We start from the raw sequence: 18,891 nt of genomic DNA on the forward strand, positions 1-18,891 counted from the left end.
CACTATTTTGATTGACATACCCCTGCACCAATAGACTGAATGAAATGAATTCCGCACGCAATCCGCCTTTTAAGGAGAAATCCTGACAGACGTCTTTCCTATTTGATATTTTTTTTATGATTTATAGACTTTATATATATATATATATATATATATATATATATATATATATATATATATATTAATATAGTTTTAGCTTCAGACTGTTGAACTGCTGAAGCTAAAACTGGACTTTGTATTAAATGTGTCCTGCATTGTTTACATCTCAATTGCTGTACTGTGAAATCACTGTGCGCTTTATCCTGGAACTGTCCTGCAAAGTTACTTCATTTATCCTGCAAAGTTATTCTATTATCCTGCAATGTTACTTTATTATCCTGCAAAGTTACTTTATTATCCTGCAAAGTTACTTTATTCTGAAATCCACTGCAATTCACTAAAATTCTCAAGCTGTATGCGAACGAAATTTCGTTCTGTACGCACTCTGTGCATACAAAATGACAATAAAGTTTGCACCAGTACATAATATATTCCCGGTGAATTAAAATCAGAAAAATATATTTACGGCTGTGCAGTATTGTTATATCGGCTGTTCAAGGCTGAGGGAAATTAGAGTATTTGAAAGTATAGATAGAAAATATAGGTAGGAATAACAATTTATGTAATCAGAGACATATTTTTGTATTAAAACAAAACAAACAATAAAGGAAATAACATTTGCAAGCTCCATAATGCATTTAGAACTACACCAACAATCAGATGTGAGTTAATAGTTTATTAAACAGTCCCAGCAGAGCTTCACTGTTAAAAAGGCTCAGACCAGATATCTTAATCAGTACAGTCACAGCTCAGTTAGTAACAAAGGTTAGTCTCATGTAAAATAAATAAATACAACATTGCACCATATACAAATGACACGTGATCAATAAATACAACTTATCCATGACAACTTTGCTTAAAATACAAAATAAATAAACCCAGCATATGAGATGGCTTAATAAATAAATAAATAAATAAATAATTTAGCGAGGCAATATGACAAGTTAGGTGAGTATTTTGGGCATAAAGAAAGAAATCAGGGTGGACTCAGTCTGTTTTAGAGAATATTTTTCAGACCAATTCTGCACCAGGTCCATTAAAAAGAGCAGAACTGGCCTTGTCCCTTTATGGGTCTGTCACTGACAGTGTTTTATTCTCTCTCGCCTGAGACCGGTGGGTGAACAAGTGTCACAGTTCCTCCTTAAACCCAGGGAGCACCAGGTTGTGACTCGCCTCACGTTTCAAGAACTGTAAGAAGTCTTTCAGCTCTCGAGTTCCCTGAAAAGAAGCAGGAAACATCATCAGACCTCACGTGACAACCTGCAGGTGTAAAACCACTGGACCGGCTGCGATTTACCTGGTACCGAACAGGATCCTCTTTTTTACCCACTGGAGCAAAATAAATAGTTGGAAAGCTGGAAGGAAAGAAAAACAGCACAAAACAAAGAATTTACTGCATTTCACTGTGATTTATGTGATACATCAGCACATCTGTGCACTTCTAAACCTGTTGACAGGATAACTAGAACTAGAACTAGAATATATATATATATATATATATATATATATATATATATATATATATATATATATATATATATATATTCAAAGAGTTTTCTTTATTTTCATGACTATGAAAATTGTAGATTCACACTCAAGGCATCAAAACTATGAATTAACACATGTGGAAATATATACTTAACAAAAAAGTGTGAAACAACTGAAAATATGTCTTATATTCTAGGTTCTTCAAAGTAGCCACCTTTTGCTTTGATTACTGCTTCGCACACTCTTGGCATTCTCTTGATGAGCTTCAAGAGGTAGTCACCTGAAATGGTTTTCACTTCACAGGTGTCCCCTGTCAGGTTTATTAAGTGGGATTTCTTGCCTTATAAATGGGGTTGGGACCATCAGTTGTGTTGTGCAGAAGTCAGGTGTATACACAGCTGATAGTCCTACTGAATAGACTGTTAGAATTTGTATTATGGCAAGAAAAAAGCAGCTAAGTAAAGGAAAACCAGTGGCCATCATTACTTTAAGAAATGAAGGCCAGTCAGTCCGAAAAATTGGGAAAACTTTGAAAGTGTCCCCAAGTGCAGTCGCAAAAACCATCAAGCGCTACAAAGAAACTGGCTCCCATGAGGACCGCCCCAGGAAAGTAAGACCAAGAGTCACCCCTGCTGCAGAGGATAAATTAATCCGAGTTACCAGCCTCAGAAATCGCAGGTTAAGAGCAGCTCATGATTAGAGAGCAGGTCAATGCCACACAGAGTTGTAGCAGCAGACAATCTCTAGAACAACTGTTAAGAGGAGACTGTGTGATTCAGGCCTTCATGGTAAAACAGCTGCTAGGAAACCACTGCTAAGGACAGGCAACAAGCAGAAGAGACTTGCTTGGGCTAAAAAACATAAGGAATGGACATTAGACCAGTGGAAATCTGTGCTTTGGTCTAATGAGTCCAAATTTAAGATCTTTGGTTCCAACCATCGCGTATCAGCTTGAATCAGCAGGTTAGGGTAGCAGGTTGACCGCCCCAAGATGGCAGCCATAGTTCCTGCGCAGCGACAGTCATTGCGGGGTCTACTCTGATATTATGTCTATGGTCTTTACATAAATGCACTTCTAGTTTCGAAATTACAGTCAGGCAGTCTTGTAGACAGCTCAGGGGTCCTATAAGGTAGTGTACCGTAATGCTTTGAATATCCACTGAGCGGAACTTTGATGCTTAACAAAGTCTTACTCACATGTTTTAACAGATTTTTGAGCACATTGTACCACATAAAATCGGCCAGTAAGCACAACTTTAATCATATATAAGGCAAAGATTTAAGGATTTTAAGTGCACCTTACAGTTCGTAAAATACGGTATAACCTCGTCATGTCGATGTGTCAACAGAAAATGGAAAATCATTCCAGTTTTTAATGGATTTTTGTTGTGGAAACAAGACGGACATCTGCTGACTCATATGAATGCACTTTTCTAATTTACCACGACTTTTAAGAACCGAGGTACTAAAAGAAAAAACCTCATACTGGCTTCTTAAAAACAGAGAAATCTAAAATCGACCCAATCTTTTTAAAAGTTGAGAGCGACAAATCCGTAAGATTTGGCTTGCAAACACAATCTAGTAGTGGAAGAAAATGTGGAAGAATTCAAAGCGGATAAAGGAAATCCTGCTAGAAGCTGTAATAAGCTCCAACCTCACCCTTGGACATCGTATCCCAGGGGGACGTCGTTATTGACGGCGTTCATCTTGGCGATGACGATGTTTGGGTCAGAATACAGCTGAGAAAACAGAAAATTAGTCAGTCTACAGGCAACCGTGAATAGAAAACTTTATTTGTGTTAATGGGGTGTTTATTCAGTTTAGGGCTGCAAAATTTAATCGCATCTTCAATATAATCGCAATTTAAAAAAAACACAATTTCCAAATCACAGAGGTCAGCAATTTTTGGCTATGTAACAATTAGTGAATCAGTCCTTTAGGGGTCAGTGATTATGTTTAAAGTGGGTTTGCTCCACATGGAAGGGTAGAGAGCTGCAGCAGTGAGATAATCTAATTTTATTACTAGTTTTAGAGTTTATATAATCATACTGTTTTACCAGAAACTTTCAGGAATCTTACCATAGAATTAAGTTCTGGTCAATCAGTTTAATACATAGACTGGTTTGCTGGTTGCACTTTATGTTCAACAAGGATTGATGTCCAACTCAATTAAAAGCTGTTCTATTGAATAATATTCTGATTAATAAAAAAAAAATTAACGTTCATGTTTAAAATAGTCCTTGTTTACAAACATCTTTATCTAGAGGCCATTTGCTTGTGGTTGATGCAGAGAAAAGTCTAAATCAAATTGCAGTTTTGGTTGAAAATATATCGAACGCAATCATTTCTGCTCCGAGTTGAGACGCAGTGGCTCTTTTAGCACCTAATCTGCACAGCGATGAAACAGATTGATTTGTTTGTATATGTTTAAAAAGACAAGATAAATTAAACTTAAAAATAATCGCATTAAATTGCAATATTAAGATAAAAAAAACGCAATTACATTATTTTCCAAAATCGTTCAGCCCTAATACAGTTATTGCCAAAATGATTCATAACCCTGGTAGGTTTAGGTGTAAAGTAGTCTTTTAATTTGACCAACATGTTTGTTCTGACCCAAAGTAAGCTGTTGTGGAGCGGCCCAGCCAGATTCCTGACTCTGATCGTTAGTGGAAGGAGCGAAAGATCAGGATGATGGCAAGGAGGCCATCCCGCCTCAAAGGCTTGGAGCTCTTCGTCAAAGACAAATAATCAAAATACCAGGGAAGCTCGTCAGGAATAATAGGAAGGGTTTCACTGATGTAAATCCAATTAAGAGTTCTACTTGATTATTTAGAAGGGTGTAAATATTGTCAATCCATTTTTTTAATAAAATGTACATAAAACAGATTTTCTGTTTGAAAATGAATTCTCTTTTACGAGAGCTAATGTAGTTTGTTTCATTTCTTGTCAGAAACAAACTTCTTGGCTAAGTGAAAATAATCCTAAATCTGAATCTGCCAAGGGTGTAAATAATTTTTGGGTTTAACTGTAGTTCCTAAAAGCGCGCCACTGAATGGTTTGGTTCTGTCGGGAGTTGTGTTTCCTATTGAGATGATGGGATATTAGTAGCGGCTCTATCCATTTCACACCAATAATTGTCACAATAAACAAACATTTTGTACCGTTTGGGCCAGCTCTCTGTAAACCGGATCCAGCTTCTTGCAGTGCGGACACGACGGAGAGTAAAACTGAATCAGAACATCCTTACGTGGATCATTGACGATTTCATCAAACGACTCGGCAACGACCACCTGGGGCGCAGAAGTCAAACAGAGGTCGCGGGTTACAGCAGAACCGCAGTGGAGCTGCTGGTCCTTGGCTTCAAACGTTACAATGCAGTCATTTCCATCTCACCTTCACAGGAGTGGCGTTCTTCTCAGGTACTGGTTCTGATCGGATGTAACGTTTGAGACGGCCAGCGAAGTAATCCTCCAGAAACCTCTCCAGTGACTGACCGTCCCTCCTGAAACACACACGGTCACAGTCGGTAAACGGCAGGAGAAATAACCGAGTCAGACACAGCGAGACGACTGGGATATGTTCACCCAGTCGGGCCGTGTTACCTACGTGAACTCCTCCCTCATGGTGTACTTGTGGCCCAGTTTGGTCCGGATCGTCACGAATGGCAGCTCGCCTCCGTCTGACGTTCCCAGGCCGTAGTCGTCCTCCAGCTCAGCCTGGAAGTCCCTCTTATTGGCTACTGAGAACAGTAGGCCACGTCCAGCGTATTTGGATGCTACCTTCATCACCCTGGCAACAGGCACGAAGAGGAGAGCGCTGAATACAGTCGTCTAAACTGTCAGTCTGTCTAGGAAGTAATAATTCACTTGTTGGTTCAAGAGAGCAGAACGGAGAAGCTTTGAGCGATTCATCAGAAGAAATTTAACTCAAATCTTGCGTCGTCGTTTAACCTGGGAGCTCGATCATCCAACTGTGGATAACAGCAATCTTCTTAAAGAGCAATTTAATAAAAGATACAAGTATCAATCAAACATTCATCTGTCCAGCCAAATACTTGTCTGCACATCCCTCCTTTTTAGTATCCATCCAGCAACCAAACAATTGATCCTTTCATCCGTCCGTCTATTCAAGCATCCATGCATCAAACTAAAGCCCTATTCCGACGGGATTAGTTTTACCTAGAACCACATGCGATTTGTAATAATTGTGGAAATGCTCTGTGTTGTATTAATCCTGTGCGAATCTACCATCAGTAATTTGTAAAGTAAAAATTCCCCCTCAAATTGCCCACTACGTTTTGAATTTATTTTTTCCTGTGATAATACTAATCCGGGGTCGATAGGCAGCTCTGTGATTTGGACAGAAATGGCCGGGAACCGATTTGTGATTAGGCAGTTTTTGTTTCCTGGGCGCATTTTTATTTGCTTTTGGTGAAGAATGGAGGCTGCATTGTAACTGGTGGTTTGCCTGTTCGATCCCCTGCTCCGAATGTAGTGTAAAGCGCTCTGGGGTTGTCGGACTTGATAAAGCGCCACACAACACATTTACCATTGATGTGAGACCTCAGCAAAACACTGTGCACAGTGTTATAGACAGGGGGGAAAAGAATAAGACAAGACCAAATATGAGACTACACGTTATCCCGTGTGAATGTGCCACATAAAAAGCTGACATAGGGGGGTAACTTATTTATTACATGGGGTCCACAGATAATGCCTACCCCATGTGAATAGGGCTTATGAATACAGCCGTCCATCTTTCCAATCACCCATCCATTCGTTCCCCCAGGCGTTCATCAAAGAACCATCCATTTGTCCAAGCATCCACCCATCTGTTCATCCAAGCACCAATTTATCCATCCACTGTCAATCTGTCCAAGGAATCTTGATTCATCTTGCAAGCATCTCAAACAGCCAGCTTTGAGTATGTTAATGAAAGCTTTCACACAAAAACGTCAAGCGTGAACCGGTGTCGAAGAATTTATTTATATCCTCTAAAAATATAGATTATTCAAAACCCGATCTGCAAATCACTGATCAAACTCACAGAGCTCAATATATACCTGTTCTCATCACCTGCTGAGCAATACGTGCATCCTGATTTAAAAACCTGAAACTGAAAAACTTTAAATGAGGGAATCAACACCAGTGTTTTAGAAAACTTTGCAAAAACAAGCAAAAAAAAACAAACTCTTGTATTTGCGTGCTGCTTGTGTGATGGTGCGTCACCTGTTCCTCCAGTAGTTGGACCCTCGGACGTTGTGATGATAGTCTAGGTCGTAGTATGCTGTCAGCAAGTCACGCACCCTGAGACGGTCTCTGTTCTCCACAGTCATGTGAGGACACAGGCCGTAGCTACACGAGGACAAACAGAGGATCAGACAAAGTAGCACCAGTTTCTGCTTTTATCTCTGAAGTGGAAAAAAGTCTCACATGTGATCTCTGATGAAGCGCCTCAGGGAGCTGATGGTCAGGTAATCTTTGAAGACCACAACGCTGTCCTCAAACGCGTTGGACAGTCTTGGAGGTCGGAAAAGTAACACGCTTCTGGGAAAGACAAAGAAATGCAAAGGCCAGTTTTCTTTAATTCGGCAAACTTTAATTCTGCAGATGTGTAACTTTGTGCCTGAAAACTCACTCTGTCTGAGTGTGCTCCTCAGCGATCTGCGGAGCCGTGATGTGAGCAAATCTGAACTGTTCTCTCAACAGACCGGCGGCGTTGAGAAACTCCGCCAGACGCGGGGCGTCAGCACCGGAGAAAACCCCTGAAGAGAAAACAACACCAACCATGTGACACAGCGATGACGCCTGCAGCAGGAACGAGTCCCTGAAAGAGCCGCCGTAACGGCGATCATACCGACAATGCTGGCATCGTAGTTGTTGACAAAGTCCTGGAGGTCCTCTTTACTCTTCAGATGGACCGAGTCTGGACCACTCTGCTTCTTCATGTAGTTGTAGATCCCATCTGTACACACACACATATATATTTACACTTAAATCCCTGTTTTTAACTTTTAAATCTATGCTTTTAAAAAAAATTGTTTTAAAGTTTTATTACTGGCAGTGCGAGGCCCATCATAGGGTGCAGAATCCCTGCCAGACCTGAAGATCTTCAGAGTGGGATACCCGGTAACACCAAAACGACCACAGGTCTCCGCGTTAGCAGTGCAGTCCACCTGGAAGACAGGGAGAAATTGGCTTTCCGTTAGTAATAACAATAACAACGACATTAACAACAATATTCACAGCAATACCTTTGCCAACTGAACAGTTCCTTTGAGCCGACCGGCTGCTTTTTCAAACTCTGGCGCCAGTTTCTTACAGTGGCCACACCTGATGGACAGGAGGGGGAGGAAGGACAGACATGGTAAAGGACGAGAGAGGCAAAACAACAATGGTCAGATGAATAATAAAGATAAAGAATGGATGAAGAGAAATCACAGACAAATCAAAAAACATTAAGGACTATGTAGACTAAGCTAGCAACTTGGGTGCTAAGAAAAACAGAAGTACAATATAAAATTGGTTAAAAAAGTATGTGGCAACCAGCTAGGAGTACGTCTAAATAAATTGCATTTTGTTGGAGTCTCCAGGGAGCTGACTAGCAGAGTACAGCAACAATTGGAAGGTTATATTTCCAGGAGTAACAATATTAGTCACTGGCACTTTCTCTGCCTTATATGGCTTGAAGCGCAACTGCTACACTCTTTTGTGGTTCTAGACTAAATTTACCGGGCGGGGGCAGGGTCACAGTACAAAAGAATGAAAAAAAAAAGCAAATCTGTGGTTCTATTTCAATATATTTGCAGCTAAAAGTGCAATAATTCAATTTTTAAAACTAAAGTAAAACTGCAATGGTAAAAAAATTATAATAATTGGTCCAAGGAACCAATCAGTTACATTTCTGTGCCAGCATATGTCATCATAAGGAGTTTATTTTGTATTACGCCTTCAGTAGTTCTACAGGGGCACTGGCCCTGGTTGGCCCTTGTCTAAAGCCATCCATGGCTACACTGCATTGAAATAACTTATTCTAAGGCGGTTGAGCATCTTTCTTTGGTGGTTTTCCAGACTTATTCCACTGGGAGAAGACCATGAGGGGAAACCTAAACCCTGCATATGGACAGACGGAAAAACAGGGATTGATGGATGGACAGAATGAATGGATGAATGTTCTGATGGATGCATGATCAGAAAAATAAATGGATGAATGAAACTAGTAGCCGACAGCTTTGTTTATGGAAACCTGCCCAAAACGGCAATCAGTGCAGTTTCAGTGATTGTGTGTAATTTTCTTGTTGCTAGCTTGTGAAAAGAACATTTAATATATTTAACTTTCAAACCCATATGCCTTCTAGAGAAAATGAATTAATTAATGAGGAGGAATCCTGGGAACAGGTAGTGGGACTGTTTAAATGCTGGATGACAGATGAACGTACAACTAATCCAAATAGCTGAACCCACGCCCAGAGCTAGCGGAAGCGGTTACCATGGAGCGTAGAACTTCACCAGCATGGTCTCGTGCTCCGTTGCCAGGTAGTCGAAGTCCGCGTCGCCGAGCTCGAGCACGTCCCTGCGCGCGCACAGGGCAGTTGGACAGAGAGACAGCAGCGCCAGAGAGACAGCGGACAGGAGAGGGATAACGGGCATCATGAGGAGGAGAGAGCAGGACCCAACAGTGACTGTAAAATTAAAATAAACACGATGAAAACTGGGCTGTCACTGAGCGAAGAGGACTGTAGCTACATTTAGCATCAACCTAACAAAAAAATAACAGATATTTCCGGTCATAGCTATCAAAATAATAGTCGATGATTTAACTTACGCTCCAAGTTCTTATTTTTATCCGATGACGTCATCTCTTTACACAATAAATACCCGTTACTATCCATATTTACATCGATTATACACAAATCGATTCCAAATCACAGTATTTTTTTCATAAATTCAACTGACAGCTTTTAATCTGAAGTAAAACTTGCTTGCGGTCGTTTCCTCTGCCTACCACAACAAGCAACCGTCAAATGAGAGGCGGGACCTGGAGAAGGTAATTACATTCTCTGATTGGTCCTGCGACATCTTGAGGGATGTGATGTAAGCACGCTATTGGTCAAACGGCCCATCAGCTCTAAAGATCTGTAACGTCCCTAATATGAGCAAGAATCTAGCAAATATTAGCCCCTACCCTATGCGTAGGTTATACGTAAAATATATTAAAACTGTATTATCAATATTTTGCACACATTTCTTTAAAATGAGATGGTACTTTTGTACCAAGGTTTTAATTGTTTGGCTTTCTTTATAACGCCATCTTCCTGAAGCAACATACAAGCACAACATGATGCTTCCACCCCCGTACTTCAGTTGGAAAAGCTCTGAATTGCAAGCCCGCCCAGTCAAATTTCAAGTTCGTCAGACTGCAGAACACGAGTCCAGAAATTAAGATCTTTGTCCTTGATTACCTCTGGGAACTCAAATCTACCTTATTCTATGTTGCTTTTTTCATGTACAATTTTCCCAACATCTTCAAAAAGATATTTTGCCCTTCTTTTGGTGCCAGAGCAAACTTTGACGTCAAAGCATGTTCGCATCTCACTCCCTGTCACCACGATGGCTGGACATTCATACATAATTGCTTAAAAACATGAATGTGGTACCAAGCATCTATCTGCTTAAAATAAAAAATAAAAAGATTTTTGAAAAATATAGCATTTTTTTGTTTTTTATTGATCGTGTGTTTTGGTCCATGTCAAAAACAATTAAAACAGTCACTACAAGAAAACCTTCATCAAAGATGTAAGCAAGGCTTTTAAAAATTAAAAAGGCTTGTTTTTTTGTCACTATGGCAAAATAATATTTTTGGAGGTTGAGTTTTAGTACAAACAGTCCTGCTGTTCATGAGAGGAGGTTACAGCAAAACAAAAGCTTTCATTCTGACCAAAGGGGTTAGTTAGGCGCATACACATTTTTTTTTCTATAAAGTAAAGTTAAATTGCTATTGAACGGCTATTGACTATCAGTCCTGAACAGTTAAAGCTGCCTGTATAAACTGAATGTGCTCAGACTGAAGGGAAACCAAGTATTTAAGGCATTTCAGAGTCCAAAACCCCAACGAAGAGAGCGCCAGTACAAGTTTTACATTAATTCCTCCTTTCCTAAACATTAAAAGCCAAAACACAGACGAATAAACAAACCTTGCAGTCCAGTGTCAGACCGTCAACAGGTTTTAGTCTAGTCGAGTAAAGTTTTTGCTTTTGGAAGTCCTTCTTGTGTAACGAGTGACCTCACAAAAACCCAGCATCACTGGGGTCATTGGAGATACATTAAACATACATAATAAATACGTTCCAAGCTGGTTAAGAAGAACATAGAGAAGATCCCAGTTTGAGGTGCTGAATAACTTGAAAGTCGCGTTTTGAAGAATAACCGACCAGACATCTGGGGTCCTCGTGGTTTTTCCCCACCTTCAGAAAAAAACTGTTTTACAGTTGAATTTTAGCGCCATGTCTCCCAAAGTCTGAGCTGAAACGGACCATTTCAGCTCAGACTCGATGATCATTGTGTGTGGCGTGTAGGAGCAAAAGGTTGAATGACATCTGGTGGCAGTAAAACAAACCCCTTATTTAGTCTAGATTAGGACAGTGACTATCTGTATATTTTTTAATTGGTCCCAGAACGAAACTAACCTGACCCTAGCCACATGAATTTCGCTCCGCCTAGCTCCACTCATCTATCTGGAACAGATCCATAGGAATGCTGTTTCAGAAGGCTGGGCCTTATCAAAAATCCTTGCATATGATTGGATAAACCACTTGTCTGTCATCTTTATCACACCGAAGCTAACCCGTGATGCTGTGAGAGCGACGCAGGAAAAACCAAAACTTTTTTTTTTTTTTTAAATGTGTTTGCGGCTCTAGTGGCACGTGTTTTATTGACAGTGAGCTGACAGGAAGAGGGTGGAAGACAGGCGGCAAAGCGTCGCGGGTCGGAGTCGATCCCGGGCCGACCGCGTCGAGGACTAAAGGCCTCCATGGTTCACGCTAACCGCTAACCGCTCCGCCGCGGACGCTGCAGACGTGCCCCGGAAAACAAAACTTGCCAAATCCGACCGGGAAACATGGTTTCCACCAACAAAAGCCTTCAGAGCCGTTCTCTGATGTTCTTTTAATGAAACAATATTAGTTAGATTGGACAACACGGAAGAAATAGCAGCATCAATGTTAACGCTTGCTTCCTCGATGCGAGCCGCCATTGTTGTCTGAATCAAAACAGTCTCACGTCACGGTTGCTTCTCCACTACGTCACATTTATGAAACTCCAGTCCTGCGTCCTGATTGGCTGGACAATAAAATTGGTTGGAGAAATCACTCTCTATGGGAGAGGTCCCAGATGGATGTGAGTGAAGCTAGGCGGAGCGACATCCATCTGGCTAGGGTTAGGTTAGGACGAAACAAGACTGGGATAAAAATTGTGTTAAATCGTGATTTTAATAAACGCGTATTGATGACGCTTGGTTCTGCTGCTTGAACCATTTGCCCATTAAAACATCAGTTAATCTCAAAATATTTTAAAAATATGATTAAAGGCATTTATTGCGTGCAGTTTAGCGGTATAGTAGCACCCTTCATTCAAGCAGCCCATTTAATCATCGGCCCGGTTTCAGAGCAGTAGGAGGGGCTCTGACTGGAGGGACAGACGTCTTACCGCGTCTTCCATTTGATCATTATCACAACAAATACCAAACGTTGTGATAACACTTTAATTCTGCGCCAGCCATCAATAACGTGTAAAAAAAAAGAAAAAAAAGAAATACAAATATACTCTAAACACCTTGGACTCGCTGTGGATCATTCCTAAGATGTTCACAGTGACCGGCACATTCAGGATTAAAGCTGGCAGGGAACATTTAAGCTGCCGTTTCCCTGCAAAGATGTCCAAATCAGAACCTTTTTTCACAGCACCAAGGTCAAACAAAATCTAAAATAAGAATACGTTCAACAGCGATTCTGTATTCATCCCTTCAGGGGAAGTCTTGAAGGACTTGTTCCCCGCTTTCATGGATCCTTCTGCATTCATTTAAAATGATAAAGTTCCTGAACTGAACCAGTTGGCTTAAACTGTTTGGTGCGGAGCTTGAGCTCCGTCTGCCGGGCTTCTTCTGGCCTCGATTCAAGTACGCCTGTAGCAGAGGTCACAGGTGTGATCTCGCCTCAGAAGAACTGGATCTGCCCTTTTTTCCCCCTAGATGTCCACTTTGAGGTCAGTAACCGACTCCTCCGTGAGTCAGTGGATCAGTCCGGAGCCGTCTCTGGTCTGCTCCTCGGCCGGCCGTCTGAGGAAGTGGACCTTTGGGTCGCAGAGAGGAAAAGCTTCATCAGGTCCTGGAAACGAAGGCGCACCTAGAGGAGATATTTCAGCGTGTTAAGAAAAGAAACAGATATCAATTCAGTTCAAGAAACCGTAACATCGCCTGAGCGCTGAAGCTCCGCCCACTCTCACCTGCTGAACAGTCTTATTCCCCAGCTGGGCGGACACCTGTCTGAATGTCTTCGTGTTGGCTCCACTCTGCTGGCAGGCTGTTAGGATGGCACGGTCCGCCTCGCTGAAACAGGAAGAACAATGAGGGTTGCGGAGTTTTTAAACCTTGTATTGTTTTTAAATCATTCCGTTTTTTTTTTATGATTTCAGACTAAATTTACATAAACTCTTACTGAAGTTTATTTGAGAACTTTAACTGTAAGTGCTGCCATAAGTTTAGGGTCTTTGTCCTGCTGGAAGGAGACCCTTTGTTCAAGTCTGAAGCGTTTTAAAGTGTTGATTACAGGGTGGTCTCAGTGTGAAATCTGTTCATCTTTAGATTAGATTAGATTAGATTCAACTTTATTGTCATTACACAGGTACAGGTACAAGGCAATGAAATGCAGTTTAGGTTTAACCAGAAGTGCAATAGCAGCAAGCGCAGGATAAACAATGGTTCCATATGTACAGGACATGGATTATTACTGAATAAATATAGAGATGGATACTATTATAAACAGAATTTTACTGATAGATTTGTCCTATGAGTATAATATATAGATAACTGCTATTGTGAACTAAATTTGCAGCTGGATATGTACCGAAAATAATATACAGGTGGATATTACAGGTGGAGTTTTACAGATATGTACAATAGCATAATATACAGATGATTATTATAACAGAGTTTACATGTATTATAAATATATGTACAGATGGCTATTACTATAGGCAGAATTGTGAGCATGATATACAGGTAGCTATTACTATAAGATGAATAAATAGAGTTTGGATAGAAGCTATTTAAATTAAAGTGCAGTGGAAGGTAATTGCATATTACAGTTAAAGTACGGTATTGCAAATGTATGTGTAAATAATTGGTACTGTGAGTAGACAGGCCGCAGTGCAAATCAATATTCAGTCATAGTTAGTAGTGCAGGATGCATGTAAACATTTGTTACAATAGTAACAGTCAGGAGTGCATCTTTGATGCTGCTTGAACAAGTTTAGGGTCTTTGTCCTGCTGGAAGGTGACCTTTTGCTCAAGTCTGAAGCGTTTTAAAGTGTTGATTACAGGGCGGTCTGGGTGTGAAATCTGTTCATCTCCATCCATCTTTGACGCTGCTTGAACACCAGCACCATCACAGCACTATACTGTCACCGCCGTGTTTCAGAGTGAGGACATTGACTAATTAGGACACTTAAGAAGGCAGCTGGCTGATTTCATTGAAGGGCATCAAAGTAAAGAGGAGGGGATAATTTAACTACATATCACACTTTTAAGATTTTCCATTCATCCATTAACTTCTGTTTATCTGAGATCAGGTCACAGGGGGCCAACAGGTTCAGGAGGGAAATCCAGAAATGCCTCTCCAGCTCATTCTGGGGGATCCCAAGGCGTTCCCAGGCCAGAGGGGATTTACAGTCCTCGGACACTTTTATCCAGGATCTCGTTCCTTCTGTCATGATCCAGATCTCATGATCACAGGTGAGTTTCGGAGCGTAGACGGACCGGCAAATCCAGAGCTTTGCTTCTTGGCTCAGCTCTTTCTTTACCACAACAGACTGGAGCAGCACCCTCATTACTGTAGAAGAAGCCCTAAACCACATGTGTCAAACCTAAGGTCCGTGGGCCGACTCCGGCCCTTCAAGGCAATTTATGCGGCCCTTCAAGGCAATTTATCCGGCCCTCAAGAGCCAAAACAGGCCTATCATGTCATAAAGTAGAGGCGTATTTCCTTTGAAATTGTATAAAATGGCTAAAACTGTGCCTCCTGTAGCGAATGTTGATTTTTTTAAAACTGTGTAGTAACAGCATCCTGCCACTACACTGCAAAAACAGAACTAAAAATAAGTAACATTTTCTTTAAATGACTGTATTTGTCCTTGATTTGAGCAGGTAAATAAGATGATTTGCCAATGAAATAAGATTTTTCTACTTGAAATAGGAACAATTCATCTCCATCATCTTATTTCAAGTGCAGGATGTCTAATTATCTTATTTTAGGGGTAAAGATACTTATTCCATTGGCAGACAATCTTATTTACTGGCTCAAATCAAGGACAAATAGATTAACTTTAAGAAAATTTTACTTGTTTTTAGATACGTTTTTGCAGTCTAGATGTCAGTTTTCCCACAACACATTAAAACAGCCCAGAAATGTCCAAAAAGAGAAAAAGTGACGCAGAATGATGAGAGTTTGAAGTGTAACTCATCCCGATATCACTTCTTTTTAAAAAATAGACTGTATTAACTGGGCCTATGGTGCTACTTTTATTTTACTGCGCATTTCTTATATTTCTATGTGACCTGAAATTATGAAATCACTTTTTTTCCCAGTCGAGAACCATTTCAAGATTTTAAAAAGGGTAAAAAAAGCATTTATCATTTTCCTTTTATTTCACAATGCTGTGCTTCTTTGTGCTGCTCCATCAGACAAAACACTGAAGCTGTTGTTTGTAACGTAGAAAAGTTAGACGGGTATAAAAACTTTTGTGACTCTTTGAAAGATCATTAGGGGATGTAGAGAGTGCACGTTTGTTTTTTTTTATTTGAAGCACTGATTTTTTGGAAAACAAATGTAGAAACATCCTAAAAAATATCCTGAACTCCTGCTGAACTTAACATGTGCTCCGTTCTCACCGAGTCCAAACGACGACCTTCTCCCCGTTGGAGGTCACCGTGATGTTTTTGGCACAAACGGCTCGTCGCTGCCCTTCATCGTCTTCATCACTTTCCAGCATAGCGTCGGTCGGCGCTCCGTCACCGCTGTCAGGAATCTGAGAGGCCGGGTCCACCTCAGCGGTCCGGGAGCAGGTGTGGAGCTGCTGGAAGATCTCCTGGACCTCACCCTGCAGGTCTGGATGCTTTCTGAGCAAAGATGAAACCTGAGGAAAAGAAACTCTTATTTCCTAATGACCCAAAAATATGGAAACATTAAATGCTAACATTAAATATTGGTCAAAAAAAATATGATGCCGTGAAAATTAGGTAAAGTGAGAGGTCAGCCAATCAGACCTGTCCAGGTTCTACTTGGATGACATTTGTATGATATGAACAAGGCTGTCAGTGATATTGTAGAAAATTATGTATTACTTCATTTTAGGGGAATTTAAGTCATCTTTTTTACAGCCTCTGATATATATTTTTATCTCTATAGATATTGTTTTAAATGGCTTATTGCAAAGTCAATCCAGTCAATCACTTTTGAATGTACAATTAGAGATGCAGTGAGAAATACGGTTATATGGTTACTGCATCTGTTCTTAGTATCAGGGATGTGTTAGAAAGTTTAAAAAAAAACAAAGGTTTAAGAAGATATGGGGGAGTGATGGCCTACACTGCAAAAAGGGAACTAAAAGTAAGTAAATGTTTCTAGAAATGAGTGTATTTGTCCTTGATCTGAGCAAGTAAATAAGATGATCTGCCAATGGAATAAGATGGTTGCACTTAAAATAGGAGCAATTCATCTTCATCATCTTATTTCAAGTGCAGTATATCTAATTATCTTATTTAAGGGTAAAAATACTCATTCCATTGGCAGATCATCTTATTTACCTGCTCAAATCAAGGACAAATACACTCATTTCAAAACAATTTTACTTAGTTTTAGTTCCCTTTTTGCAGTGTAGTGGTTAGAGCAGCGTGCTTGCACTCAGAGAAGGATTCAAGTACCCGGTTCGATCCCCAGTGCCTGCACTCTGGGTCCCTGAGCAAGACCCTTAACCCCAGATTGCTCCCCGGGCGCTGCACATGGCAGCCCACTGCTCCCCAAGGATGATGGGTTAAAAGCAGAGAACAAATTTCATTGTAATGTATGTTTCAATGTTACAATGACAATAAAGATGATATTACTATTATTATATCAAAAGGAAAAACTGTATTTATCTATTTTTACATTGGAGGTATGTCAGCCGTTTATCCAGGCTGCTACTTTCAACAGTGAATAAGGTCTCAGTTGATAGACCTCAGAATGGCTTAGCGCTTGGTTTCAGAGACCACAGTCGGACTTACTGCAGAACCGCACCTTATTTTTTTTTACCTTTCCCAAACTTTATATGACAAGTCCCACCTCAGTATACAATCACGCTTCCCATGTACCACCATCAGATTTCATAAAAAAATGTGACGCAAAAGGACTTGGAAACATTCTGGTCTGTTGTGTGAACGACGCGGTGCAAACATGCCCTCCATTTAAAAAAAAAAAAAAAAAAAAAAAAAGTTAAGATTTCTAAACGTAAAGTTGGGAAAATAAACAGAAGCGTCCTTAGAAAGCCTAATGGTAAAGTCAGAGGTTTCTCACCAACATGAAAATAGCTGCAACATAAAAAACAGATTACCTGCTCTTCTAATTATTTGTATAATTAAAACTTCTCAAACCCAACGAGCAATTTAACTTAGTTTGAAAGTAGCCGGTAACATTTAACCTGATCACTGAGCATATCAGTCAACTCTTGATTGGGCTTGATTCTATGGACGGTTAAGTGTGACAAAAGTAAATAAACAAATATATCATGAAATAAATAAATGCACAATAAATAGATGTAATATTAAATGATGAAATGGGGAAATAAGTAAATCTACGCAGTTCACAAACCCTAGATGTAGTGAATACTCATGGAGACTGATGTCACTAATATAGAACTTAATATATAACTTTTATGACCTTGTCCACGTCCTGTGATGTGGGGGCGGAGCTTCCCTGCAGCACAGACACCACCTGCTGGTAGAGCAGCGAGCTTTCTCCCAGGCTCCGGCCCATGCGCCTCAGGAACCGCCGGCTGCGTTCGAACAGCTGCTGCTCCAACAGCTGACGGAGAAGACGGAGAGTTCAGCCCGGGGCGCCTGACCCAAAAATAACGTCCCGGTCACGGCGACGTCACTCACCAGTCCACACCTGCCGGCCTGCCCCGGGCTCAGGAAGGCGGCAAAGTCTTTGAGCAGCTGAGGCCACGGCTGCAGCAAGCATCCCAGTCTGTCGTACAGCACCTCCGGGGCCCCCGAGGGCCCCGCCGCCGAAAATTCATCCAGCACCTGCAGCAGCCGCTCGGAGAGACCCGGCTGCACCTGGACCGCTTCACATACCTGCATAGAAATCGGTACAAAGCGCTTTGGTGAATCAATCTGAAGACCTGGCTTCACATACAGCACCAGGGAAAAGTATTCACACCTTGAAACGTTCCCGTTTTTGGTCACCTTATGCAACAGAACAACGCGAAATGTGGAGTGCTTTTATATTCACACCCTTTTATTGATACCCTTAAAGTCTGGAGCAGGGATTCCCAAAGTGTGGAGCTGCGCGAGATGAAAACTGTGATGGCGGTCTGATGGTGTTTTTTCCCCCTCCACACCATAAAAACGTGTAAATAAACATTTTCTTTGTATAATTTAAAATTAAAAAAAAATGTAAATTTAGTAAATAAAAATCAATTTATTGGAAGAAGTCTCCGTCTATGCTTCATTTTGAGATGAAGATTGGGGGAGTGGTGGCCTAGTGGTTAGAGCACAGAGCTTAGGTCCCAGAGGTTCTGAGTTCAACTCCCACAAGCTGCCATTCTGGGTCCCTGAGCAAGACCCTTAACCCCCGATTGCTCCCCAGGCGCCGCACAGTGGCAGCCCACTGCTCCCCAATGGGGATGGGTTAAGATGCAGAAGTGAATTTCTCCATTATGAGATCAATAAAGTTCAATTATTATTATTAAATATAGAGGAAGTTATCTTCTTCTACACATTGTGCTGTATATGCGCACTTAGCTTGTGCCTCTAATTCAGTCATTTCTCGCA

The 18,891-nt window shown here is 40.9% G+C and overlaps 2 protein-coding genes across 2 annotated transcripts in view; both read right to left on the minus strand.

Moving 5' to 3' along the window:
- Nucleotides 1-755: 755 nt before the first annotated feature.
- LOC105937774 (protein disulfide-isomerase A3) lies at nucleotides 756-9,360 on the minus strand. The gene is made up of 13 exons (XM_036145428.1): nucleotides 9,079-9,360; nucleotides 7,844-7,922; nucleotides 7,648-7,765; nucleotides 7,447-7,554; nucleotides 7,228-7,354; nucleotides 7,023-7,136; nucleotides 6,819-6,944; nucleotides 5,197-5,379; nucleotides 4,984-5,092; nucleotides 4,752-4,880; nucleotides 3,247-3,326; nucleotides 1,397-1,454; nucleotides 756-1,317 (listed from the first exon to the last, which is right to left on the minus strand). Exons 1-13 carry the CDS (start codon nucleotides 9,240-9,242, stop codon nucleotides 1,228-1,230), a joined length of 1,485 nt encoding a protein of 494 aa, XP_036001321.1. The 5' UTR covers nucleotides 9,243-9,360; the 3' UTR covers nucleotides 756-1,227.
- A 2,974-nt stretch (nucleotides 9,361-12,334) lies between these two features.
- Nucleotides 12,335-18,891, minus strand: part of si:dkey-27c15.3 (GON-4-like protein) — a 28,252-nt gene continuing 21,695 nt past the window's right edge. The window contains exons 23-27 of the mRNA XM_036145392.1: nucleotides 17,995-18,192; nucleotides 17,774-17,917; nucleotides 15,751-15,995; nucleotides 13,089-13,191; nucleotides 12,335-12,988 (exon numbers count right to left, since the gene is read on the minus strand). Coding sequence (XP_036001285.1) covers nucleotides 12,881-12,988; nucleotides 13,089-13,191; nucleotides 15,751-15,995; nucleotides 17,774-17,917; nucleotides 17,995-18,192 — 798 coding nt within the window. The 3' untranslated portion in view covers nucleotides 12,335-12,880. The remainder of the gene's footprint in view (nucleotides 12,989-13,088; nucleotides 13,192-15,750; nucleotides 15,996-17,773; nucleotides 17,918-17,994; nucleotides 18,193-18,891) is intronic.

The sequence above is a fragment of the Fundulus heteroclitus genome, chromosome 13, assembly GCF_011125445.2.
Source record: "Fundulus heteroclitus isolate FHET01 chromosome 13, MU-UCD_Fhet_4.1, whole genome shotgun sequence".
In the NCBI taxonomy this organism is placed as follows: domain Eukaryota; kingdom Metazoa; phylum Chordata; class Actinopteri; order Cyprinodontiformes; family Fundulidae; genus Fundulus; species Fundulus heteroclitus.

Bases quoted from the DNA above. Each gene is read 5' to 3' on its own strand.
- LOC105937774 (XM_036145428.1), bottom strand. From the start codon at position 9,242: ATGATGCCCGTTATCCCTCTCCTGTCCGCTGTCTCTCTGGCGCTGCTG. The intron at 5,380-6,818 runs GTGACGCACCAT...GCCTGTTGCCAG, and splicing joins TCCAACTACTGGAGGAACAG to GGTGATGAAGGTAGCATCCA. The intron at 3,327-4,751 runs GTACAAAATGTT...CTGTTTTCTCAG, and splicing joins ACAGAGAGCTGGCCCAAACG to CTGTATTCTGACCCAAACAT.